The 27,500-nt window shown below is 45.2% G+C and overlaps 2 protein-coding genes across 4 annotated transcripts in view; both read right to left on the minus strand.

Moving 5' to 3' along the window:
• The window catches only part of ddx58 (DEAD (Asp-Glu-Ala-Asp) box polypeptide 58), a 27,572-nt gene extending 1,122 nt beyond the window's left edge, over window positions 1-26,450 (minus strand). Inside the window, exons 1-18 of one of the 2 annotated variants that reach the window (XM_027030455.2) lie at window positions 26,284-26,450; window positions 24,915-25,046; window positions 23,871-24,052; window positions 22,209-22,353; window positions 21,917-22,066; window positions 21,625-21,738; window positions 21,136-21,292; window positions 20,626-20,872; window positions 20,073-20,235; window positions 19,724-19,825; window positions 19,444-19,601; window positions 18,540-18,675; window positions 17,812-17,957; window positions 17,526-17,622; window positions 17,261-17,431; window positions 15,814-15,962; window positions 14,871-15,017; window positions 14,213-14,374 (exon numbers count right to left, since the gene is read on the minus strand). In XM_027030455.2, coding sequence (XP_026886256.2) covers window positions 14,213-14,374; window positions 14,871-15,017; window positions 15,814-15,962; window positions 17,261-17,431; window positions 17,526-17,622; window positions 17,812-17,957; window positions 18,540-18,675; window positions 19,444-19,601; window positions 19,724-19,825; window positions 20,073-20,235; window positions 20,626-20,872; window positions 21,136-21,292; window positions 21,625-21,738; window positions 21,917-22,066; window positions 22,209-22,353; window positions 23,871-24,052; window positions 24,915-25,046; window positions 26,284-26,389 — 2,664 coding nt within the window. In that variant the 5' untranslated portion in view covers window positions 26,390-26,450. Of the gene's footprint in view, window positions 1-14,212; window positions 14,375-14,870; window positions 15,018-15,813; window positions 15,963-17,260; window positions 17,432-17,525; window positions 17,623-17,811; window positions 17,958-18,539; window positions 18,676-19,443; window positions 19,602-19,723; window positions 19,826-20,072; window positions 20,236-20,625; window positions 20,873-21,135; window positions 21,293-21,624; window positions 21,739-21,916; window positions 22,067-22,208; window positions 22,354-23,870; window positions 24,053-24,914; window positions 25,047-25,128; window positions 25,270-26,283 lie in introns of those variants that run through there. The other variant, XM_027030456.2, reaches the window with a different exon arrangement.
• Window positions 26,451-26,679: 229 nt separating this feature from the next.
• Window positions 26,680-27,500, minus strand: part of toporsb (topoisomerase I binding, arginine/serine-rich b) — a 5,322-nt gene continuing 4,501 nt past the window's right edge. For both annotated transcript variants that reach the window (XM_027030458.2, XM_035521235.1), the window contains exon 3: window positions 26,680-27,500. This exon is cut by the window's right edge and continues 1,555 nt beyond it. In XM_027030458.2, the coding sequence (XP_026886259.2) occupies window positions 27,190-27,500 (311 nt within the window). In that variant the 3' untranslated portion in view covers window positions 26,680-27,189.

Consider the following 27,500-nt stretch of genomic DNA (forward strand, 5'->3'; position numbering starts at 1 on the left):
TGGTACCGCCAGCTTTTCACCAAGTCAAGCAATTGGATGGCTGTTAGTGCTGAGTGACATTGTCGCTGACCAATCAGTGATGAGGAGGAGGGATAGCCTGGGGTTTTGAGAAGGTTTTCTGGAATGTTCCAGAGAGAGAGACTGGCGTTCCCCTGAACTTTCAGGTTTTTTTGGAGACTTAATATAGGCAGTATATAAGCCCAAACTGTAACTTTTTGTCAGTTTTTTTCCAAGTCTAACATGGTTTGTTAGCATGAAAGTGAAGCCTTCTCTCCGCTATATGCGTTGTTTGTTTTGTTTGTGTTCCGTGAAGCGAGTTTGCCTTATTCAGTTGAAGATCTAAGTTAGCTACAACGCCATGCTACACCACTGAACACAAATCATCGCACTTGTCGTGTGAGACGCGAGAGGAGACGCGAGTGGTTGCTTGATTCGGACGCTACGGCTCATCTAAGAGAAATACTGATATTGGTGTATTTTGCTTGCCTGTTTGAGCTGTTCCCCCCCGCTGACTGTGCTACGTAAGGAGTAACTCCACAAACCTTGGTAGAGGCACTGAGCACGTAGTGTTGTTTTATGATTTGTTTTCTGTTTTTTCACTTATTTCTTTCAATTGTGCAGGTTTTTAAAAAAATAAAAAGTCTTTTTTGTGGTATTTACTATCCTGTGTATCATTCCGGTCATTAATCACTTGTGGCTTATAAGGAGTATTACTATTAACATAGTAGTATTTGACACACCACACTAACTTAAATCGAGCTAACACAATTTCTGAGATGTTCTCCCCCTAAATTATCATCATTTCATTAGGGCGCCTTAGAGAGGGGTTACATTTTTGGAGGCACTGCTGGGATTTATTGATTTATTTTTCCCAATCTCCTGTTTACCAAGTTTCCTTATTGATGCCCAGAGTTGGCAGTATGGGCCTGAGTCAAGCTGCTGAGTGGAATAGGCCAGAGAACATTAACCCTGCCAGTGCCACTGTGCTGGGCCAGGTTCCCACTGATGTAGCAGATGACGTTATTGAGTCAAAGCGTTTAGGCGTACTAGCATACGAGGTCGTGGTGGAGACCCCACAGAAAGACAAGTGTCTATTCTAGTGGAGAGCAGCATGGAGCACAGTTGGCATTGAAGGGGAAGCAGGCTCCGGGCCTGTGCATAGTGAGCAGGCTAGTAAGGGATTTCAGCTCTGGAGATGATGTTTTCCATGCCAAACTGTCTATGCTGCTATAGTAGGAGGAAAAATCTATGTAAGATGTCCTTGTCATGGCTAGAGCTAATCAACCCCCTAAAGCCAACCTTAGCGTAGATCTAATTAATGCCATTGACAAACTGGTTGACAGGTGTGGCCAAGTACCTGCCGATGGACTTAGTTACTGTAAATTAAGGGTGTTTTCGGGGCTTAGACCAGTTCCCTCAGGAGAGGAGGAGTATGATGCCTGGATGGAACAGGCTACACAAATGATCAGCGAGAGGCAGTGTGGTGAGGCCGCAGAGAAGCAGCATGTTGTGGAGAGTCTAAGGGGACCAGCTGCTGATATTATTACGTTTCTGAAGGTTAGCAATCCTTCGGCTACTGCTTGATACTGCATATGGCACTACTGAAAGTGGGACAGATTTAATGGCTAAGTTTAGACACAACTACCAAGATGTGAGAAGCTCTGTTTTCTTATGCAGGCTGGACAAACTTCTTCATCAAGCACTTCTGAAAAGGGGAGTTGAGGTTGAAGATTTGAATAAAGTCCATATGGCTCAGTTGGTGAGAGGTGCCCTTACCGGTGATGTGGTGGCTCTTGGGTTCTGAATGACCCACACCCTACAATATCCTCCTTCTTGTTCACCACTGCTTAAAGAAATCAGAGAGGAAGAGGAATGGATCAAGGCCCGAGAGGGAGCGAGAGCGGAAGCTGCCACTGCTGCCGTATCTCAACCTGCTAAGATGCCTGAATTACTGAAGAGGTAAAAGAACTGTCAACTAAACTTGCTAAACTGTTGAACATGGTTACTGTGAGGTCTTCACCTTGTGGGCTAGCAGAAGCTAGGACTGCAGGTCGAGTAGTACATGATGATGATGATGATGATGATGTATCAGAGGAAACAAAATCCAGACCCAACATAGAAGGTATTTTATGGTACCAGTGTGGGGAAGATGGACACATCAGGAGAGAATGTAACGCTCCTGAGGACTTCAGAAAGTTTAATCAGAAGCTGATTAACATGAACTAGTAGAAGGGAAAATTCATGTGAGCTCCATGAAGGAACGGCATAGAGCTCCAATTGAGGCACGTTCCACCAAATGTTCATCTACAGTGGCAAGCACCACAAAGATACCCGAGGGTTTAGTGGTGCCCACATCAGATGTACCAGTTCAGATAGAGGGGATGTATGCTAGGGCAAGTTTAGATAGTGGTTTGCAGATCACTATTTTGTAAATGGGCTATTATAAAGCACATTTGAAACATTTGCCGATACAACCAGTTGAGGATTTGGAAATATTGGGGTTGAGTTCAGTCAGCATCTGTCCTGTACAAGAGTGTAATTGTCACTGGGAGAAATGTCTCCAGCAAGCCTGTTGTTCTGAAAAGGGGAATGCCGCTTGCTAATATCTTTCCTGTCACTATGGTTCCACAGCTGGAGGCATGTTCTAATCCTAATGTGTCTCCTGATGTGTTTAATTTTGGAGACTCCCCAATGCCTGCAGAGGCCAAGCAACATCTCTGCAAGAAGATGATGGGCAGAGGGGAAGTATTTTCTTGCCATGAGTGGGATGTTCTAAAAGTACTATGCATGAGATCAGGTTGACAGACTCAAAACCCTTCAACGAAAGATGTCGTCACCTAGCTCCAGCAGATATAGAGGATGTGCGCAAAAACATCTCCGTGAACCTCAAGAGAATGGGATCATCTCTGGGTCAAGAAGTCCCTATGCATCCCTGATAGTGGTTGGACATAGGAAGTCTGGGAAAATCAGAATGTGTGTGGATTACCAGACACTCAATCAACGAAACACTCCGGGCCAGTATACCATTCCAAGAATTGGGGATGCCCTCCACAGTTTGTCAAGAACAGTGGCCTGTGGTTCACAGTGGCCTGTGGTATTACCAGATTCCTATGAGTGAAACTGATGAAGAAAAGACGGCTTTTATTTGTCCTCTAGGCTTTCACCAATTTGCGTGCATACCTCAAGGAATTTGTGGAGCACCTGCAACCTTACAGAGGGTCATAGAACAAACACTTGGGGACATGAACTTTTTTAAGGTGTTGATCTATTTGGAAGACCTAATTGTTTTTGGAAAAACTCTGGAAAAACATGAAGAGAGACTCCTCAAATTTCTTGATCGGGTGAAAGAAGAGGGTCTTAAACTGCCGCTGGACAAATGTCAGTTTGGTAGGACCTCAGTGACTTGTGTGGGTCACATTGTGTCCCAAGATGCAGTAGCTACAGATCCGTCAAAGATAGAGGCTATGTTGGCCTGGCCCAAACCTCAAACACTGTCAGAGGTCAGATCCTTCTTGGGATTTTGCGGATACTACCAGCGTTTTGTAAAGGATTTTTCCAGCATATGTGGTCTTCTGAATGAGTTACTTCAGCACCACTGACCACATTACAACAGGAAAATGAACGCTGGAAAATCCATCCAGAGTAAGACCACCTTCAATGCTTCTGAATTTTTTGGCTCCCGATGGACAGAGGAGTGCGATATTGCTTTTCAAGAGCTAAATGCCAGGCTGACCCAGGCTCCAGTGTTGGCTTTTGCTGATACACAGAAGCTCTATGTCTTGCATGTTGGTGCTAGCCTAGATGGCTTAGATGGTGTTCTGTATCATGAGCATGACAACAAACTATGGCCTGTTGCATTTATCAGCAGAAGCCTTTCCCCCAGCTCATATACTGGAATTTTTGGCTTTAAAGTGGGAACAAAACTCAGTGCAGAAGCTGTGTAAAGGATGAAGCAGGAATTGGAAGGGGCCTAGGGCAGTATCATGTCTGAGCCCAGGGGACAAAGTTCTCATTTAAAATCTTGGTCTTAAAAAGAAGCAGAATCTTGCTGACCAGTTGGGGTCAACTCCTTATGTGGTGGAGAGTAAACTGTCTGACCTGCCTGTATATTGCCTAAAGTAGATGACTCCCTAGTGTATGAGACCTGGAAAGCTTTACCCAAAATATCGATACTCTTGTGCAAAAGGGAAATAGATGTGAACCAGGGGGAGCATAAGGTAGATGGTCACCTCAATAGGGAGGGTGTTGGGGAAACTGAAAGCCTCAGAAGGTCTGAGAGGAGTTAAAGGCCTGCTGAGTATCTAACCTATGATAGTTTGAGTAAGCCTAGAAGGGAGCCGGTAGTAATAACTAACACATGTGGTGTTGGAGTACCTTCAGGAGACAAGACTTGTTTTCCCTTATATTTTAATAGTCAACACGCAAAGTGATGTAATTCCCAAGCTTTATGTATGACTTGTTCAGGTACACCTGTGTTGTTGCATTGTCCAGCTGTTGTGAATTAAGCTCAGGATGATTAACCCTTGTGTGTAATGCAAAACTTTTCAAGTTTCGCACCGGTTTTCTTGTTAGTAACGCTAGCCTTTCATCAAATCGAGCAATCGGATGGCTGCTATGATGAGGAGGAGCAAATAGACTGGGGATTTGGGAAGGTTTTTGCTGGAATGTTCCAGAGAGCGAGAGATTGGATTTTTTCCCTGAACTTACAGGTATTTTTGGAGAATTAATATATGCAGTATATAGGCCCAAACTGTAACATTTTGTCAGTTTTCTTCCAAGTCTAACGTTGCTTGTTAGCGTTAAAGTATAGCCTTCTATTCACTATATTCGTTGTTTGTTGTGTTTGTGTTAGCCTTATTCAGTTGAAGAGCAAACATAGCTACATCTCCATGCTACGCCACTGAATGAGCTACTTCTCAATTAAGAGGATTGGATTCTCCACACTATTGCTCATGTGGATGGGCTAGGAGGACCAGAGTCTCAACAAAAATAAGCACACTTGTGTGCGAAGTGAGGAGACATGAGTAGTTACTTGATTTGGATGCTACGGCTCATCTCCACGTCATGGACTCGTGAGTGTTGGACCAAAATAGCCCAGTGTTTCTTGTACAATCCACTGAGCGTTCTACAAATGTGCACCAACATTTTGGGCCCCAACGAGTGATCATACAAATGTTTGTGAACAGCCAAGTGCTAAGATGGACATAGCAAAGCTCTGGTTCATTTTTCCCCATTTACTGTGCTGACCATTTATTATTGAGCGTTTCATTTGCTAATTTTAGTGTTTATTCAGTAAACAGTAAACACACGGAGAAATTACACAGAGCTTTGAGAAATACTGCATCCCTTGGCACACGGAGCGATGTATGAAATACTGAACTGCTGTAAGAAACTGATGCTAAGTTGTATTTGTGTATTTTGTAGCATCAGTGAAGTTTTCAGTTTGTTCATTTATTGCTGTGTCAGTAAACCTGCCCATTTTGTGGCATTTAAATGGTATCTCCTGGTATTTAAGTTGAAGTCAACAAGTTTTTTTCAATTTACTTAAGTGGAACTGGTGAAATTATAAGTATATTTGGATTTTCTTTCCTTGTTTCTTCATCTTATAGTTTTTATGGTGCTCTTTACAGTAATTGCCGCAGTGCTCATCAGGGAACTTGCAACATTTGAAGTCTAACATGCCGAATAAACCTAAGTACCTGTTATAAAGACCCTCTGCCTCTTATTCATCGACTGCCGGTACATAAAAACATATTAATGCTACAGATTCAGTGAGACATTTTGGCTGACAAAGAAAGTGAACATTGACTGTAAAGGAGCATAAGATTGAACACTGGATAGATGTAAGGATTAAGAACTGATACAAAGAGTTTAATCATTCTTCTGAAATTGGTGTTTTGTAAATCTGAGATATAAGGCTGCTTAAATTCATGGAAATATGCATTTCTGAGCCACAAGATTTAATTTTAAGGGTAATGTCAGTTCATAAATTGCTCCTAAACATACCTTGTTAAAACCTTACAGGGAAATATTATCTGATTGTTGAATATCCTTAGCACTATCGTTGTGACATTTGCTTTGATCCAGTTTGCTAAAATACCTTGAGTGTCCATATGATTGTAATTGTCTATCGTAGGTAGTGTTGCTCAATGCTAGATCATTGTTCACTGAAGTTCAAAACCATACAAAAAGTCACTTAAAGGTCATAGTGAGACTGCACAAACCAAACAAATGCTGCCCCTGTGGAGGAACCAGGTAACCTCAAACACACACAACAGGTCGGATCAAGAAAGAGAAGGGGAAGGAGATGCAGGATCAGGAAGCCAAAAGACATGAGAGAGCATTTAGTAAGGCTTATGAACCTGAAAACCAGTTAACAAGAGAGGCAAGAACAAGACTAAAAACATTCTGCTCTAAAGATGACCTTGTAAAAATCCAACAAAATATTCAAGTTAGACATGACATCATATGCCAATGCTATGAACCCATTTGATGCAATCACACTACTACTCCAGGCATTAAGAGAATAGATGCTTGTGTCGCCTTGACAACAGAGATCTATGACCTTGTGACCAAGCAATTAGGGACCACTGAAGAAGCCTTCACTGACCATCTGGAGAAAGAAAGGGTGAGGATGGCACTAAAGATGAATATGAGTCCGTCTTTGGATGCATGAAAACGGAAACTGAAATTTCAGATTTATCACAAAGATCAGACAGCCACTCAAAGGCCACCTCCAGGAGCAAGTAAGTGAGCAGATGCAGAAGTAGAACTTGCAGCAAAAATAGAACAAGCAAAAGCTAAGCAAAAAATCCAAGCTCAGCAAGCAAGATTTCATAAACTGGAAAATGAATGGGAACTCAGTGATGCAAAATTGTTGGTTGAATTAAGATTAAGGAAAGCAGAAACGCAGCTACGACTAGAGGAGGAGAAGGCAAAGCTACAACAGTTGCAAGCAAATGAAGGCCAAGGTAGCTACAGCCTGAGTTGAGGGTTTACGATAACCATGAAGCTGCTCTTGATGGTTATGAGGATGAACATGACTATAGAACCTTGAATCCAGGAGTCATGCCATTCCAGCCTCAACAAGATATGAAGTATCTTTACTTCATACACTTCCTTAGTGAAAACATCAGGCAAAAGAAAGATGGACACTGAGATGCCCCTCCCTTTCAGGTGTGGTACTCCACCCTTGCTGCCAAACAACAAGAAGCTAGCCATTGTTCACCTTCAGTATTTGAAAAGGAAGTTAAAGGCCAACAAACAATATCATGACCACTATAAAACCGTCATGGAAAAAAATCAATAAATGTGATATGGAGCTCACTCCTACAACACCTGAAGGAGAGACTGTGTGGTACATTCCCCATCATGGTGTGTACCAGCCCAAAAAGCCTGATTTGGAAAAGGAGCCACAAGAATATAGGATGACGGTTGACCTCTTTGGTGCTGCTTTGTCACCTGGAGGTTCTAATTTTTGCATTAAGAATCTAGCACAGCAACAAAAAACTGACTATCCACCTGCATTAGCCTTAATAGAGAAGAATTTTTATGCAGTTGATGGATTAACCAACGTTCCATCAGTTGAAGATGCCAGAGAGCTGAATATTGAATCACAGAAGTTGTGCAAAAGGGGAGGCCTATGTCTTCACAAATTTGACTCAAACAAGACAGTTGTTCTTGACATCGGAGACCAGGGGTGGGCAATTAATTTTCCCATGGGGCCACATGAGAAATTAGAATGGTTTTAGAGGGCCAGACTATTTCACTGCGAGTTATATTGTGTATGACTATGTATGTGACAAATAAACCAAACTTGAGACTAATATACTTAACTCAGTTCTACCCAATACCTATATACTGTATACAGTATATATACTATCCCTTCATAAAAAATAAAAAAACAATAAATGAAACATTACAATAACATGAAAATGTGGAGCACAGAATTATAGAACAATTTAACAAACATTTTTTGAAAATGAGCATCTTCCGCAGTGTTTAAAAGAAATAGCATCACAACTTTACACAAAAAAATCTAGTTTTTCAAAGACCAGCATCACATTAACTTTATACAAAAATGTTCATTGAGAGAAATCTAGCCTGTTTTGGGCTTGAACAAGTGCATTGAACTCAGGCTGAATATCTGAGGTGGATATGCGAAGGACAGCACACAAGTGATCATCACTGAGAGAGGATCTGTATCTGGATTTCTCAACTTCATCACTGAGAATGTTTGTTCACATAGGTAGGTAGATCCAAAGAGAACCAACATCCTCCGAGCATGCCTCCTTATGTGTGGAAAGTTTTCCTCTTTGAGAGAAGAATAAAACTCCAGCAGTGATACTGACTTAAAATGTTCTGCCAGTAGATTGTCAGACTGCAGATCAATGAGTTCAAGCTGGTCATCACTGGGTGCATTATCCACACGGCATGTAAAGGGAGAAGAAATCATGTGCATCTCACTCTCAACTACTTTGAAGTCTTCAAATCGTCTGGAAAACTCATCATGTAGTGCCCCTAACGTGGATGAATACCTGTGGAGGTGATCAGCAGATGGTGTGGCTTCTTTCAGTGTTGGCATGTGAGTGAGAATTTTGCCCTTCACTTGGCTTAGAAGAACCTTCAACTTTCTCATGAAAGCTGTCACCAAGCTGAACATTTCATGTGCAAAGAGGCCTTTGCCTTGCAGCTTGGTATTTAGTTCATTCATTAGTGTAGTCACATCAACAGCAAAGGCCAGATCTGCCATCCAGTGCGTATCTGAGAACTCTGGGATGTCTTTGCCTTTCTTCTCTCAAAACTCCTGAATCTGGGCTCTCCGGTCCCATACTCTTAAGCACCTTGCCAAGGCTGAGCCATCTCACAGCTGTCTGGTAGCCTGTCACTACGTTCACTTTCATGCTCCTCCAACAGTGCAATAAATTGTCTGCGATTCAGTGCTCTTGCCCTGATGAAATTATCGATCTTAGTTACAACATCAACAGCACGGCTGATTTTTAGCACCGAATTGCACAGCACCTCCTGATGAATAATGCAATGCAAAAATAGCAATTTCTGTTCTGGGTTCATTTCAGTCATTTTATCTTGCATCCACTTCAAAAGTCCGACATGTTCCCCTGTCAGATTTGGACAGCCATCGGTTGTAACACTTACCAATTTGTTCCATTTTAGTCCCAGCTTGTCCATGGATGCATTTACCTCTGTGAACAAATCACTCCCCATCGTAGTACCTTTCATTGACCGCAAAGGTTTTTTGTCATCCCACGTACAAAGATAACTGGGCTGTATCGCGGACATCACAGTTCTTGTCCAGAGCCGAGGAAAAAAAGTTAAAATTATCCGCTTTGTTTTGCAGCTGAAGCTCCAAATTCCCCGCGATGTCTTCGACCCGTCTCGTTACAGTTCGCCTGGAGACGGGCACGTTTGCAAACGCTTCTTTTTTCTCAGGACAAATTAGCGCTGTAGAGTCCACCAAACATTCTTCGACAAACTCCCCATCAGAGAATGACTTACTGTTTCTTGCAGTTTTGTGTGATATTACAAAGCTGGTCCTGATGGCTCCATCCCTGGATGAGTGGAGCTTTGTAAAAAATCCTTGCTGCCTTTGCAGTTTCGCTAGCAAATCTTCAGATGCCCGTGCCCGCTCTGCCTCCGTCAAGTTCTTGTATTTCTCTGCGTTTAGTCTCGTAATAGCGATTCAAATTGTAATCCTTAAACACAGCTATGTGCTCTCCACAAACTAAGCACACAGCTTTACCTTTGACTTCAGTAAATAAATATTTACAAGTCCATTCCTTGTTAAAAACTCTGCATTTTGCGTCAATCTTTCTTTTTTTTAACGCTAGCCGACATATTTAAGGGCTAACGGCTAACCTTGGCTAAGGGCTAACGGCTAACCTTGGCTAAGAGCTAACGGCTAACCTTGGCTAAGAGCTAACGGCTAACCTTGGCTAAGAGCTAACAGCTAACCTTGGCTAAGAGCTAACGGCTAACCTTGGCTAAGAGCTAACGGCTAACCTTGGCTAAGAGCTAACTCCCAGCGATCCAACTCATTTATTGACACGTTTGAGTTGAAGGTGCATAAGATCACTGAGTGGAAGACGCAAATTCAAAAAACAAAAACAAAACAGTTGCCCTCAAAATAAAAGCAGTGTAGTCGTATTTCGTCAAAGTCCTTGATTTCGTGCACCTATCACATTGTAATAGGTGTCGTAGTTACACATTTACTTTTGACTTCAAATGTTCCAACGATCTCACGCAGCCGGTCAGAGATGGTTAGAGGACCGTACAGTGTCCAGGTCTGTCGTAGACCCTTCAGAAAGGGCAACAACAACAACAACTAAGCCTATTGACCTTAATTTCAATCAAATGCCACCAGGTCATCCACTGGGCATTCAGTGGTCGATTGAGAGTGATGCCTTCATTTTTGATGTTGACCTGAAAGACAAGCCTTTAACACGCAGAGGAATTCTATTAGTCATTGCTTTTCTCTTTGAGCCACTAGGGAATTGTGCTGTAGAGGTGTAGGCTAGGATGACACTCTTCGAGAGGATTTACAGCCACGGTGGGAGGAATGGATAAATGGCCTTCAGAAGCTGAAAGAAGTTATGATACCAAGATTTTTTCACCCACAAGACTTTGGAAACATTGTCAGAACAGAACTGCACCACTTTTCAGATGCCAGCAATGTGGGATATGGTGTATGCTCCTATCTAAGATACCAGCAATGTGGGATATGGTGTATGCTCCTATCTAAGATACCAGCAATGTGGGATATGGTGTCTGCTCCTATCTAAGATACCAGCAATGTGGGATATGGTGTCTGCTCCTATCTAAGATGCCAGCAATGTGGGATATGGTGTCTGCTCCTATCTAAGATACCAGCAATGTGGGATATGGTGTCTGCTCCTATCTAAGATACCAGCAATGTGGGATATGGTGTCTGCTCCTATCTAAGATACCAGCAATGTGGGATATGGTGTCTGCTCCTATCTAAGATACCAGCAATGTGGGATATGGTGTATGCTCCTATCTAAGATGCCAGCAATGTGGGATATGGTGTCTGCTCCTATCTAAGATGCCAGCAATGTGGGATATGGTGTCTGCTCCTATCTAAGATACCAGCAATGTGGGATATGGTGTCTGCTCCTATCTAAGATACCAGCAATGTGGGATATGGTGTCTGCTCCTATCTAAGATACAAAAATGCTGCAGTCTTGTGATGGCTAAGGCGAGAGTTGCACCCACAAAGGTCACAAGCATCCCAAGATTAGAACTTCCAGCAGCTGAAAGCTGAATTTGAAATAAAGATTGATGATTAATTCTTTTGGACAGACTCTCAGGTTGAGCTGGCTTACATCAGCAATGAACCTTGAAGGTTCCACATATTTGTTGCTAATCATATTCAACTGATAAGAGAAAACAGATCCTAGGCAGTGGCACTATGTTGATACAGCAGAAAACCCTGCAGACCTCTAGAGGCCTTCGTGCATCAGATATCTCTTCATCCATCTGTTTATCAGGACCCAAATTTCTGTGAGAGCAAGAAGTGCACACTACATCTAACCCCTCTACTGAGCTGCTTGTTGGCTACCCCGAGGTCAGGTCAGCTCAGGCCTTTACTACCAAGAGGAATGAATGTGTAGACGTTCTTAGCCGTCTTGGTTGGTTTTCTTCTTGGTCAACACTTCTTAAAGTGGTTGCGAGAATTAAGAGGCTAGGGTCTATGCAAGAACATCATAGATTTTATAACTACCAAAGAACGTGAGAAAGCGGCTGAGGTAGTGATCAAGCTCATCCAGCAGCAAGCCTTCTCCAAATAAATGAAGACACTTTAAAGAGGAAACGTTCTCCCAAGTTCAAGTCCACTCTACTGAGTTGATCCCATTTTGGATAAAGGACTACTTTGTGTAGGAGGAAGACTGAAACAGTCATCCCTCAGCCAGGAGCTAAAACATCCAATCACCTTTCCAAAGGATGACCACATTATCAGACTCATTCTAATACACTATCATACCAGGATTTGTCATCAGGGTAGATGTCAAACACCTATGGCGCTCAAAGTCTATGGATTCTGGGTGATTGGAGGTGGCAAATTAGTTGTCAAGTTGTTACATAACTGCGTACAGTGCAGGAAACTCCAGCGACCAGCAGAGGAGCAACGTATGGCTGATCTCCCTAAAGAGCATGTTGAAGCTTCAGCCCCCTTCATGTACAGTGGTATGGATTGTTTTGGGCCATTCCTCATTAAGAAGGCTCACAAAGAGCACAAAAGATATGGATTGATGTTCAACTGCCTTTCTTCTCAACCTGTTCACATCAAAATGCTTGAGGATCTGTCAACCGAACGCCTCGGAGGAGCTGTTCGCCAACTCCGCAAACTTTGCCAAAAACAAGTTCAGAGAAACACTGAAGCAGTGCGATACCAAAGCACTTTTCTTACTGAAAACCAGTGTGAATTTATCTTTAATGCCCCCTCAGCAAGCCACACTGGTAGTATCTGGAAATGTCAAATCTGGACCATTTGAAATAAGCTGAATGCCTCACTTACTCCAGCAGACTTGATGCTTCCCTTAGAATGTTGTTCTATGAAGCTATGGCCATTGTCAACAGCCACTTGTTAACTGTGAATGGAATTAATGAGCCTAAGTCACTGGAACCATTGACTCCAAACCATCTCATTTCGATGAATTCACTGCCTTAGAGATTCATGAGGAAAGATATGTATGCAACAAAAAGATGGTGCCGAGTCCAGTATTTAATCGAACAGTTGTTTTGGAGTAGCTGGAAAAAGGAATATGTCCTAAACATTTCCACACGGCAAAAGTGGCATGTGCCTTGACGCAATGTCAAAGTGAATAGTATACTCATTATCAAGGAAGACATCCTCCCAAGAAACCAGTGGCAGCTAGGATGAGTGTTTGAGACTACAGAAGAGGGTGATGGTCTAGTTCTTCGAGTTAGGGTACAGCTGGGGGACTGTAAGCCAACAACAAAACAAAATCCGCCCTTCAAACCTTCCATAGTTGAACGGCCCATCCAGAAGTTAGTCCATCTCCTCGAGCATGAATGATACGTTGCCTGCACTGAGGGAAACTTGCATCAAACATGTTTATTCTTGCCATGTAAACAATGTCTCAAGTATGTACTACAAACTTGCATAATTTGAGTAATACGAGTGTGATCATTTATTGTGATTTAGAAATCATGTATGGTTCATGAATCTTTAGCTCGTGTTCATTCATCATAACATGGTTTGGTGGGAGTGTAAATGACCATTCACTCGGTATACTTATTTTGCGACTGCACCTTTAAGAATGAGAGCACATGTGGCGCCCCAGCAGCGCGCGGAAATTAGTAGCTGCGCTTTCATTCCTTTGTGTCCGTGAAACCTTTTCTTTATATTCCATTTAGAGCGGACATTCAAGCTCAAGGTTGTAACCCATTTTGTGTTTGCCTTTGTGAATTTTGTGAACACCCTTTCTTTACTGAGAGGTCTACTGACAAGTTACCTTGCCTTTTTTGTTTTTATGCCGCTCACATTCGCACAACGCCGGATTAGAAAAAAGTAGAAAAGTAAACAAAAGGAGAATTTGCACAAAACCTGGAGAAATACTGCACCCCTTGGCACGCGGAGCAAGGTATGAAACACTGAACTGATGTTAAGTTGTCTGTGCATTTTGTAGCATCAGTGAAGTTTTCAGTTTGTTCATTTATCGCCGGGTCACTAAACCAGCCCGTTTGTGTGTTGTTTAAACAGTATCTCCTGGTATTTAATTTGAAGTCAACAAGTTTGTTCCTGTTACTTATTTGAACTGGTGAGCTCTAAGTATCATTGCATTTTCTTTCCTTGTTTCTTCATCTTAAAGTTTTCACGGTGCTCGTCACGCTGCTCTTTACAGCGCTTGTGGCAGTGCTGAATAAACCTACGCACCCGTTATAAAGACTCGCTGCGTCTTATTCATCAAGGCCAAGGGCTGCTGTAGTTAGAGTTAAAATTAGAGCTAAAAATCAGTTATAGTTAGCATCAGTGTTAGGGTCAGGGTTAGAGTTAACATTTGAATTAGAGTTAGAGTTAAGGTTGGGTGCCATGTTTTACAGTCAGTCTTCACATTTTAGTCAGGCAGGTAAGTAAAGGAGACCATTATAGCCTGCATAGTTTGATACCTGTGTAGCGCCAGTCAGCCACCCAGGGCCAGGCCACACCCACCTGTATGTTGAGGTAGGAGGCGATGATGCCCCAATCCATCTTGCAGTTCCCACACAGCAGCTTCTTGGTCTTTGTGATCCCGTCGAAGGTCTTGGGTTTGCCGTGGGGTTTGGTTTCGCAGCGGTTAAACACAGAACGATCTAGAATGATGTGGTGAGCCTCCTGAGAAAAGAAGAGTGTGACGGGATGCGAGAAGGAGGGGAGAATGAGCTTTTAGAATTTATGATGCAGTGGGTAGAGATTAAGGGTTTAGTACATACACAAAGATTTGGGATATGGGGTAAAAGAATTTGGGATAGTTGGTTTAGTGTTTCAAGGTGGAGCCTTTTAGTGATTAGGGTTTAGGCACTAAGGTACAGGATTTATAATTTAGGACCTTGGGTAGAGAGTTTAGGGTTTATGATTTATGTTGTAACATGGAGAGTTTATGGTTCCTATGTATGGGTCTGGGGTTGAGGGTAATTATGGTATACAGTGGTTATGGTATTGGGGAAAATTGATGGTCTGGGGTTGAGTGTTGTTTTAGAGGTGAGTGTTGGTGGCATGGTAATGAGTGTTTATAGTTTGGGGATAAGTGTTGGTGGTTTGGGGATGTATGTTGGTGGTTTGGTAATGAGTGTTGGTGGTTTGGGGTGAGTGTCTGAGCTTTTGGTGAGACCTGCAGGACGCGCAGGTCACTGCTGAAACAGGCAAAGTGTCTGCACTTAGCACATAGCAGCTGGTAGGAGCCCATGTCATGGGGCCTCTCTGGTTCTGCGCTCACATGAGCTCTCCTGGCCTTCTCCTCCCTCTGGAACACATCCACCTACACACACACACACACACACACACACACACGTAACACTGCATTTACTGTGTATCATTATATTGTAGTAGCAGCCATTAAAATGGTTCTAAAACACATGCATACTACTACAGATATCCAGAACTACAGTTGATTCTGCTGATGACTTTAGAGGGGTAGGCGTGACCTTGGCGAGGAGCTGCTCGGGTGTGGGGTGGGTGTGGGGTGGGCGTGACGTTGGCGCGGAGGTGCTCGGGTGTGGGGTGGGCGTGACGTTGGCGCGGAGGTGCTCGGGTGTGGGGTGGGCGTGACGTTGGCGTGGAGGTGCTCGGGTGTGGGGTGGGCGTGACGTTGGCGCGGAGGTGCTCGGGTGTGGGGTGGGCGTGACGTTGGCGCGGAGGTGCTCGGGTGTGGGGTGGGTGTGGGGTGGGCGTGACGTTGGCGCGGAGGTGCTCGGGTGTGGGGTGGGCGTGACCTTGGCGCGGAGGTGCTCGGGTGTGGGGTGGGCGTGACCTTGGCGCGGAGGTGCTCGGGTGTGGGGTGGGCGTGACCTTGGCGCGGAGGTGCTCGGGTGTGGGGTGGGCGTGACGTTGGCGCGGAGGTGCTCGGGTGTGGGGTGGGCGTGACCTTGGCGCGGAGGTGCTCGGGTGTGGGGCGGGCGTGACCTTGGCGCGGAGGTGCTCGGGTGTGGGGCGGGCGTGACCTTGGCGCGGAGGTGCTCGGGTGTGGGGTGGGCGTGACCTTGGCGCGGAGGTGCTCGGGTGTGGGGTGGGCGTGACCTTGGCGCGGAGGTGCTCGGGTGTGGGGTGGGCGTGACCTTGGCGCGGAGGTCTTCAGGTGAGCTCTGCAGGCTGGCGATGGCCTTCTCCACCACCTCCTCTCGCTGCATGTTCAGCTTCTCCTTATCAATACGCTCCTTACTGCTGGAGATGAGGAAACATCTGCTGCCCTGGGCTCTGCCACGACCTAAACACACACACACACACACACACACACACACACACACACACACATTTGCACGCATCCATGCACATCCATACATTCACAGAAACACAAAGGTGGCATAGTAGTAAGATTTGGTAAGAGACCAGTTTGCATCTTGAGAAGTGTTTAAGATGAACATTACAGGGACAGTGCCATCTAGTGGCCACAGAGTGGTAGAATTTCATGTGAGCACGTCATGTCTGGTACATTCTTGCCTGCATTCTAGTGGAGACAAATTACTGAACATAATGCACATCTGACTGATGTATGTGTACGTTTGTGTGTGTCTGCCTGCATGTTTAATCGTGTTTGTGTGTGTCTGCCTGCATGTTTAATGCTGTTTTGGTGTGTCTGCCTGTATGTTTAATGCTGTTTGGGTGTGTCTGCCTGCATGTTTAATCGTGTTTGGGTGTGTCTGCCTGCATGTTTAATCGTGTTTGGGTGTGTCTGCCTGCATGTTTAATCGTGTTTGGGTGTGTCTGCCTGCATGTTTTTAATCGTGTTTGGGTGTGTCTGCCTGCATGTTTTTAATCGTGTTTGGGTGTGTCTGCCTGCATGTTTTTAATCGTGTTTGGGTGTGTCTGCCTGCATGTTTTTAATCGTGTTTGGGTGTGTCTGCCTGCATGTTTTTAATCGTGTTTGGGTGTGTCTGCCTGCATGTTTTTAATCGTGTTTGGGTGTGTCTGCCTGCATGTTTTTAATCGTGTTTGGGTGTGTCTGCCTGCATGTTTTTAATCGTGTTTGGGTGTGTCTGCCTGCATGTTTTTAATCGTGTTTGGGTGTGTCTGCCTGTATGTTTTTAATCGTGTTTGGGTGTGTCTGCCTGTATGTTTTTAATCGTGTTTGGGTGTGTCTGCCTGTATGTTTTTAATCGTGTTTGGGTGTGTCTGCCTGTATGTTTTTAATCGTGTTTGGGTGTGTCTGCCTGTATGTTTTTAATCGTGTTTGGGTGTGTCTGCCTGTATGTTTTTAATCGTGTTTGGGTGTGTCTGCCTGTATGTTTTTAATCGTGTTTGGGTGTGTCTGCCTGTATGTTTTTAATCGTGTTTGGGTGTGTCTGCCTGTATGTTTTTAATCGTGTTTGGGTGTGTCTGCCTGTATGTTTTTAATCGTGTTTGGGTGTGTCTGCCTGTATGTTTTTAATCGTGTTTGGGTGTGTCTGCCTGTATGTTTTTAATCGTGTTTGGGTGTGTCTGCCTGTATGTTTTTAATCGTGTTTGGGTGTGTCTGCCTGTATGTTTTTAATCGTGTTTGGGTGTGTCTGCCTGTGTGTTACATACCTCGGACTTGTACCATCTTCACCACGTTTCCAACATATTCATACATGATCACCAGGTTGCATTGTGGGATATCTATGCCTTCATCCGCAACAGAGGTGGCGATGAGGATTTTACTCTGGTCAGAGCTCTTGAAGGAGTCTAGCACCCCCTTCTGGCTGGTCAGGGTCATACCTACATCAGAAGGACATGCATCTCTAGATCATACTGGTACCATACTGGTAGGCTGGGTCTGTGTGTGTGTGTGTGTGTGTGTGTGAATGTATACCTGAGCCTGTGAGGTGAGACTTTCTTCCTCTTCCAATCAGAATTCCAGGCTTTAAGAAGTTTAGAGAATCAGTCTCCTCTATCCAGTTTTTCAGTGCCTGTAAAACACACATACACATGTACACACACACTTAGTCAAAGAAATGTTAATAATTATCAATTAAGAATTAATATATCAATTAAAGAGCTAATAAAACTTATCATTTTTAATTCCTATCTTTTTAATTCCTTTTTCTCGGCCATATTTAAATGATAAGTTTTAGCAGACAGAAGCAGAGCATCCTGACATCAGTGAGGGCGCGTGTTCTGACGAAGAGCACAGTGCGGGTTTGGTCGTTGTTGTGATATTCTTCATCCAGTATGAATTTCAGCTCCTGTAGTTTTGGGTTCTCCTGCCCCTCTGTGGCCAAATGCTGCAACTGCGCCCACTGAGCTGCACAGCACATGTAGAGGGCATGAAGTGTTAGGCAGGAACTGATCTGCCATCAGCTTTGTGTTTTAGTGTCATGACTGACAAATATGACATAACGATGCACATAGACGACACGTAGACTGTATGCAGACAGCAAGTAGACTGTCTGTAGACGGCACGTAGACTGTATGTAGATAAGGAACTTGTATAACCCCTTCATTGCTAGTGAAATGTGTAAAGAGCAGGCAGTCAAACACTGATGATATGAGAGTGATATACATGTGTGTGTATAATCTGAGTAGTCAGCATGTTTCTACACTCTGTTATAGTGTAAGCAAGTCATTACCATTTATTCACACAATCACACTTGTTTGGTGATGTTTCTGGTGGGCGGAACTGTAGCCCAGAGGGACAAACTCACTCACACAGACACAAACCAATCTTACACACCAAAAAACACTAACCTACAGACACTAGCTAAACTCACTCACTCACACACCAAATGAACTCACCCATTCCCACCAAACACACTCAGGAAACCCTGGGCGTCAGAACCGTTACTGTGGGGTCTCATTATAAGGGAGAAGCAGAGAAGAGACTCACAATCCAAGAGAGCTGCAAGATGGCTCTCCGTATCCCCATAGCCGGCATTGCGCACCTGCTGGATAAACGCCTGCAGGTAGACCAGTGCGTCCTTGGCTCTGGCGTCCTCGTAAATGATCAGAGCGTCGTTATATTTCTGAGGGAGAGAGCAGACAGTAGAGCAAAACTAACTTGCTGGAATCACTAACCTCCTACTGGGAACATTAACCTCTTACTGGGACCATTAATGAAATGACCTTTGCGCAATCAAAACCTTTTGAATGTGCCCCGTAGCTTCTCCCTCTCTCTCCCTCTCTCCTCCCTCTCTCTCTCTCTCTCCTCTCTCCTCCCTCTCTCTCTCCTCCCTCTCTCCTCTCCTCTCTCTCTCCCTCCTCTCCTCTCTCCCTCTCTCTCTCTCCTCTCTCTCCCCCTCCTCTCTCCCTCCTCTCCTCTCTCCCCTCTCTCTCCTCCCTCTCTCTCTCTCTCCTCCCTCTCTCTCTCCTCTCCCCTCTCTCTCTCTCACTCACTCCCTCTCCTCTACTCTCCCTCTCTCTCTCCTCCCTCTCTCCTCTCCTCTCTCTCTCCCTCCTCTCCTCTCTCCCTCTCTCCCTCTCCTCTCCCCTCTCTCTCTCTCTCACTCACTCCCTCTCCTCTACTCTCCCTCTCTCTCTCCTCCCTCTCTCCTCTCCTCTCTCTCCCCCTCCTCTCTCCCTCCTCTCCTCTCTCCCCTCTCTCCCTCTCTCTCTCCTCCCTCTCTCTCACTCACTCACTCTCCTCTACTCTCTCTCCCTCTCTCTCCTCCCTCTCTCCCTCTCCCTCCTCTCTCTCTCACTCTCTCTCCTCTGCTCGCTCACTCGCGCTCTACCTCTTTTTCTCTCACTCTCTCCCTCACTCTCTCTCCTCTCTCACTCTCTCTCTCTCTCACGCGCAGGTGTTCGGTGTAGTTGTACAGAGCTCTGCACATTCTCTTCTCCTCTTCAGGGTCCTGTAGCTGCAGGAGTTTACAGCGCTTCTGCACCTCCACAATCCACTGCTCATACTTCTGACTGCCATACTCTCGGTTCTGGATAGGAGAGAGACTCTCTGAGGGAGGGAGAGAGAACAAAATAATGGGAAATGGAAAAAGAAAGAAAGAAAAAAAGATATCACACCAGAACAGAACAGGTTACAACAAGACACATCACACCAAACTCCGATAGTCATACCGATATTGTAGACAGTCCTGGCCAGTTGTTCAATATTACTCATGATACCAGTGATGATCTCAATGAAGGGGTTGGAGGTCTGAGGTGGGACCAAATAGAACTCTGAACACACACACACACACACACACACACTTTAAGGTAAAAGGTGTAGATTTGATTGACGTTAACAGCAATGCTACAAGCCCCCTGCACATCTTGCTTCCCTCCTGGATGTCTCCGAGCTCCTGGATATGCATTTCCCTGCAGTTTAAGTCCAATCTAACCCTAATTATATACCTGACTCTGAGAGACCTTGATTAGCAGATTGTTAGGTGTGTGTGTGTGTGCGTGTGAATGAGCAAGTAATTACCTTTGTCAGGTATATGTACATATGACCTGAGCTCATCAATATGTTTGGTAACCGTGGAGATGACCCTGGCATCCAGGTTGGCACACAATTGACAGATGTTGTTTTCTGCTTCAAGCTGGTTCTTAAAAGTACCGATACCCACCGAGGCTGTCAGACCCACCACCTGAACGGACGAGCAGTCAGCAAAGACAAGACCAGGTCAGTGAAGCAGCATCATGTGACCATCTCCGCATGAAACCGCAGTCTAACAGCACTGAATAAAACAAAACAACCGACACTTCAGTTCAGTGCCTTCATAACATACCAACTAACTGCCACTATTAAACATTTACGAGTTCTGGGAGCTTTTGGCCTCCCCAGTTCAGTGAATTCACCACATTTGTTTTAAATCCGCTTTTGGTGGAAGAAGAGGCAGGCTTGTCCACAGAGTTCATCCTGTGTTTGCCGGAGCAGTGAAATGCCGTCATTTCTGGTGCCGTCACCGAATCTCTCTGCGCAAAAGCCCGCGCCCTCTGCCTGGAGGGGAGGATGGGTGGAACTGGAGACGTTTGACCTGCGGGAGGGTGTGCGCGCTGGGGCCCAGCTTGGCGTCCAGGTAGCGGCCCATCAGGTTGTTGTAGGGGTGTTTGCCGGTTGTGTTGTGGCACTCATCCAGGATGAGCAGCGTGAAGACCTGCAGGGACAGCAGCTCGCCTCGTTGGAGCGCGTTCACCAGGATCTGGGGGGTCAGCACCACTATGTCGTTACACTCCACCACGGTCTGCACACACAGCTCCATGTCGCCACATACCCCCGTCACCCTGCAACACACACACGCGCACACACACTGTTAGTTCTAACAGTCCAAATAGATGATCATAAGAAGTGAAAATGGATTCAGTAGATCAGTAACAAAGTGGAGCGCGCGTGTGTGTGCGTGCATGTGCGTATATGAGCGTGCGTTGTGTTTGAGTATATGGTACCTGTGTGTGTGTGTTATGTCTCTATATATGGGGTATGTCGTTTGTTGTTGTTTGTTGTGCATGGGCGACTTTTGTGTTTGTGTGCGTGCGTGTATTCATGCCTGATGTCAGGATCTTTACTGAAGTGCTCCAGGAAGAGTTTGTACTGCTGGTCATAAACCTCCACCTTGGTTGCCATGAATACAACCTTTGCCTTCCCAGGAAACTTTTTAAGGTGATCTTCGCATATCATCAAGGCAACAATGGTCTTCCCACAACCTGAAGATCCCAAAAGACACAAACACTAAATCAAAAACACCAGGTGATACACACGCACGCACGTGGGAGAGAACAAGGGTTCAGATGGCTGGGGGAACTCGCTGGGCTCTCAGTCACACTGTGATGTTGGGTAAATCAAAATCAAAAACACCAGGTGATTAAGTAGCGTCTGTTCTTCACACACACAATAAAATAAACACCAAGCAATTTAAAGTGTCTACTTTTCCAAAATTAATTGTGAAAAAATTCAGTTAATGTGAGTGTACATGGAGGTTTAGCAAATCAAACACACTGACACATGCGCGCACGTGCATACACACACAGACACAGACCTGTAGGAGCACAGATGATGGTGTTTTGGCCGTTGCAGGCGGCAGTGGTGAGTTCTCTTTGATAGTCTCTCAACTTCTTCTCTGTTGACCTTGGGAGACCACCAGCAATGACCCCTATAGAGAGATGTCATAGGTCAGAGTTCACCATGATGCCTCAGGCGAAGTGGAGACTGTATGTGTTCATGCATCAGCACTGGGGTGTGTGTGTGTGTGTGTGTGTGTGTGTGTTGATATTGGAGTGTGTGAGCACTCATTCCTGTGTAAATAATTGTGTCGATGTGCGTGTGTGTACCTGTGTTCCCCTGCAGGTTACTCAGAGACAGATCGTTGGAGCTCTTCAGTAAGCCCATATCACTCTCTCCATCCTCATGGTACTCAAAACACACCGTTGCCATGGTGTCGCTACTCTCCTCACACTCCATCATACACTTCTCATTCCCATCTGAAAGACAACACAGGGGACATGCACACACTCTCAGACTACAGGGGGAGCCTCACTACATCAGTGCCTTAATCCCTGCAGTGAAGTATGGATGCAAAAACAATGTGTGTGCGCGTGTGTATGTGTATAATTGTGCGTGTACCAGGCTCCAGTAGGTCTAGAGCCAGTCTCTGGTTACAGTTATCCAGCGCCAGCTTCAGCACTTTAAACCAGTTGGGTTTATCAGAGCGCTTCAGAATGTCCACCAGGCACTCACTGGCCGCTACACAACCCCGCTGCTCCTGTACCTAATGCGCACGCACGCACACACACACACACACACACACATACATGCATACACGCACGCACGCACAAACACGCACACGCACGCACACAGACATACATGCGCACACATACGCGTACGCACGCACACACATGCACAAACACACACACATGCGCACACACATACATGCAGACGCACACGCACGCACACACATACATGCACACACAAGCATATGCACGCACACGCATGCATACACGCACGCATACGCACGCACACACACATACATGCGCACACACATGCACGCATACACACATATATGCACGCGCACACATGCACGCGCACGCATACGCACACACACACATACATGCGCACACACACGCACGCAGACACACAAGCAAGCATACATACACGCATACACAGACACACGCACACACATGCATGTACGCACGCACGCATAAACACACGCATACACACACACGCGCACACACACATACACGCACATACACATACATGCACACACGCATGCACACACACACAAACACACACACACACAATAATTCCACCTCTTGTAAAACAGGCTACTGCACACGCATGTAAAACAGTTACACGGTAAGGCGTGTTCCTTCGTCCAGCGCGTGAGCTGCTCTGTGGAGAAGCTTCACTGTATTGACAGTGGGACTGTACATCAGGACTTATTTGTACAAAAACTTTTTTTTTTCAACTGCTAACAAGTGTTTACACTCATGACACTTTTTCTAAACTCCTAACAAAGCAACATACGCACACACAATAGAATTTGACAAATTGTTCATTTTATGCTCAAAACCAACATTTTGTTTGTTAAATACTAGCTTGACATTTTAAAATGCAAACAAAACTTTCTCTGCGCACACTGACTGTCAAAACCTAGAAAACCCGCCTCAATATCAAGTCATTCTGTCAACACACTAAGTGTGTTTTAACACATTTTCTGCCCAAGAGGAACATGTAGTCAACCAAAGCACAACGGCTGTATAAACTCAGCCACCTGATGGCACTACAGAAGCAGCTCCACACACGGGTCCCTCCTGCTAGCATTATAAAAGCTATTGTATCTTATAATGCACTTAATGTCTTTTTGCTATCAAATGTGTGTGCAATTTTAGTACCACACTCTGAGTGGATGAGCGATACATGAGTGATATTTACTGTAGATAAACATGAGTTTATGACAGACTTGGTGCAGTAAAAATGTTACTATACAAGGGACAGGAAATTTCTGCCAGTGATCAAAATACACAGAAATACACAGAAACAGTAAAGAAAGGCCACAGAAGGGGAAAAACAAAACAAATGTTTTACAGTAATCTGTACAGTGCGTGAGATTGTGGTTTGTTTGTGTGTGTGTGTGTGTGTGTGGGTCTGTCACCTGCTGGTTTTGATTTAGTGTTTGTGTCATCTGGGATCTTCAGATTGTGGGAATACTATTGCTGCCTTGGTGATCTGAAAAAGTTTCCTGGGCAGGGAAAAGTGAAGTGAGCGTCTGTGTGAGTGGTGTCTCACCGCGCGTATTTCCTCACAGTCTCTCTGTGTGAGACAGTCACTCATGTGCGGGAGCAGTTCACTGGGCTTCATGTTCTTGGTGATGGATGGCTCCACCCTCTCCAGCAGGGTCTTCAAGGGCAGGAGAGCCTCCATCTCCTGGAAGTCCCACGTGTTCACCGCTGCATGCAAGCCTGTGTATTCTACACACACACACACACGCACAAATGAGCTGTCTTCCCAAACATACATACTTTTCAGCAGGTAAACGCTGTCTTGCTTCCTACACATCACACAGCTGCATTACTCAGTAAAGGTGTTACTGGTGATATGATGATTAAGGTCACTGGTCACGCTGCAGGATGGGCCTGTAGACTGTAGGTGGCGCTAGTCTTCCTTCCATGAATAAACGCCTCAGCTAATCAATGAACTGTTCACAAGACATAGCAGGCTGCATGTGAGGAGCGCAGAGCTAGTGGGAGGAGTTGGACTTGCTACATTAGAATTAGAATGCCTGGAACAGGAATGAACTTAGCAGAATAATTATAAGAGTATTAAACTGAGCTGTAGTATTGTAGCAGTACTAAACTGAGCTGTAGTATTATAGCAGTACTAAACAGCTGTAGTATTGTAGCAGTACTAAACTGAGCTGGAGTATTGTAGCAGTACTAAACTGAGCTGGAGTATTGTAGCAGTACTAAACTGAGCTGGAGTATTGTAGCAGTACTAAACTGAGCTGTAGTACTGTAGCAGTACTAAAGTCAGCTGTAGTACTGTAGCGGTGCTAAACCGAGCTGTAGTGTACTAGTGGCCCTCAGGCCAAATCATGTCCCCCACATGGTTTGAGTTTTCCTGCTTGAACACACCCGTCTCGTCCCACTGGTTGATCGTTCTGTCCTATCAGCTGAATGATGGGACACTAAATGTGCCCTGGAGAGCCACCACACTAAACTGTGAAGCACGGTGGCCCTCTGTCCTGATGCGCCCCTCTCAGGCAGACACTACCTGAGTCCTGTGGGACCTACCCCAGTTCTCCACACCCTACCCCAGGCCTGCAGAACCTACCTGAGGCGTGCAGAGTGTCCAGGAATGCCTGGAACCAGCCGACCTCTTCCAGACACATCATCTTCTCCAGGAGCATCTTGGCGGCCAACGTCACAGACCTGCTCTCCTGGGACAGGATTTGCTCTACATCCTCTAGAACAGGGAAAGCACAGGTTGGGCCCATATGTGCAAAACCTCACCAGTTAGAGTCAGACTTCAAGGTGCACACACTCACAGATGATAATTAGTTCAGAAATCCTTCATGGCTGCTTAATGATGTCACTATAAAAAATCTTTTACTACCAGTTTTGCTGAATCATTAATAAGTTTGAAATATTTTATTAAACAGCACATTTTTTGGAACCTTCTTGCACCCCTATTTTCAAAAGTCTTTTGGAAAATATTTTTAAAAGGTCAAATACCAGACACTTGAATTCTGTCCTTATAAAGCTGATCAAAACCACACTGTCCTCCAACCACATCTCATTAATCGATTCAGATAGAACGAGATTTGCTAATTATTTTTATATCAGGCTTGACTCCATAATATCGACATTAATAGCAACCGACCAAACTGGTTTCATAAAAGGGAGACACTGCTCAGTAAATGCACAAAGACTATACAAGCTGACAAACTGTACACCAGCAACCGTGCCCACAAAACCCTTCGTCACATCGTCCATCGTTCAGTGAAAATATTTAAGCAGAATCGAAACTTAAGAAATGAAGTTCTTAAGCAACTTCAACTTAAGCAACTGGTGATTTCCTCGCCGGAGGGTGCTAGAGCGCTGTCTTCTGTAGCAGGCCCGAGCTCTTAAGAGAAGGGGCTTGCACAGCCCTGCCTTAGCCCGGGTGAAAGCATCCCGGCGGGCTCAGTCTTATTCACACCATTCATGTCATTGTACAGCGGCCGCTTTCTGCGGGAGAGGCTCGTTTAGTCAGGTCTGTCGCTCATCCAGCCTTACGTTGTCAGGGAGACGCCACTGTCAATCATCTGACCACACCCTCGCAGTTCTGCGCAGGACTCGGTTCGGAGTTCGTGGACCATTTAGCGCTAGCTCACTCTTAAATTGAATGAAACCAGTTAAGCCAGTTCATTTCTGACACGGTTTCTCTCAGACATGGATCAAGTACTCCTGGACTCTACTTTAGTGGAAATCAATAACAATGCTGAGTCAAGGCTGGCCCTACAGCAGAAACCACAACAAAGATACAAACCTCAGACCATGGATACACACACACCGTGTATGATATACACAAACTAGCGATTACGTTACGTCTAAGCTGTGGAACAACACAGGCGCTGGACTGCTTCAGCGTTTATTCAGTATTTGAGCGCTATTTAAACGTCTGGGCTCGGAGCAGTCTGTGAGCCACCCGACGCACCTACCTTTACCCAGGTACTCGTTCAGGAACACCTTCATGTACGACGGCCGCAAAACGTGTACGATGTAAGAGCTAAAGAGTCGTAAGTTCTGCTTCTCCAGGTCGTACATGCTGACGGATGGGTCCGCGTACCACTGCTCCCGAACACGCCGACGAGCTGCGGCTGCCGGAAACGAAAGTGAAACTTTGCGAAACGAAAGCGCCCGGAAATAAATCTGCGCTCTCGCTTGTACTGCAATTTTTATTTGGAAAGGTTTTTTTTTGTTTTGTTTTGTTTTTAAAAGGTCGGGTTTCCCGCAATACATAGACACTCATCCGGAGTCCTGAAACCGCTTAGAATAGAACAAACCAGCCCACAGATGGCTAGTCACCAAACAGTAGTTAGAAAAACAGGCTGATATGCATATGTAACATTTATTTTATTGGTTCTGTCTGGTTTCATTGACTAATATACACAGTGATAACAGCTTTGTCTGTTCCCCTTAAGCAGAGCCAGGCGAAGACAGTGTGTGATATCTCTCTCTCTCTCTCACACACACACACACACTCACACACACACACAGTGCTGGAGGCATTGTGGTTATTAAGGAGTTCAATACATGACACGTTCCCTGAGATTCAGGCTGTGAGAAAGGAAGGCAGGACTGTTTGAATGAGAGCAGTGTGAGTGGTGTAGCGGGTACGTGTTTAGTGGCACAGCAGGGCAGCACCAGTTGTGAGGCAGATGTTGTCTCCTATGCATCATAACTATAAATACCAAAGTAATAACAATGATAAAGTTCTTCCTCACGCTGTAGACAAATGGGAAGATTCATATAAAAGACCTTACATGAGAAAACTGAAAGAGGAGACAAACAGTTTGTGTAGAGTCCTGTGTGTGTGTGTGTGTGGGTGTGGGTGTGTGTGGGTGTCAGACAGCAGGGCTGGTCCTGGCACCTCTCTCTGACTCACACACTGCCTCATTATGGTGTGTATGGACAGCCTGTGTCATTGCCTCTGGTTGGTCCCTGTGAGTTACAGTGTCCCTCATCTGTTGGTCGTCCCCACCATCTAAGGCTGGTCTAGTTTCTGGGAGAATGTCCTCCAGCTCCTGAAGGATCGACTCCAGCAGCCTAGTGTCTGAGGGCAGGGTTTCTGTCGCCACGGTAACATCCTCGTGGAGGTTACTGGCAGTCCCTGGTGGGGAACTATCTACCGGGTCACGGTCCACCACGTCCACGG

This window comes from Electrophorus electricus, chromosome 22, assembly GCF_013358815.1.
Source record: "Electrophorus electricus isolate fEleEle1 chromosome 22, fEleEle1.pri, whole genome shotgun sequence".
Classification (NCBI taxonomy): Eukaryota; Metazoa; Chordata; class Actinopteri; order Gymnotiformes; family Gymnotidae; genus Electrophorus; species Electrophorus electricus.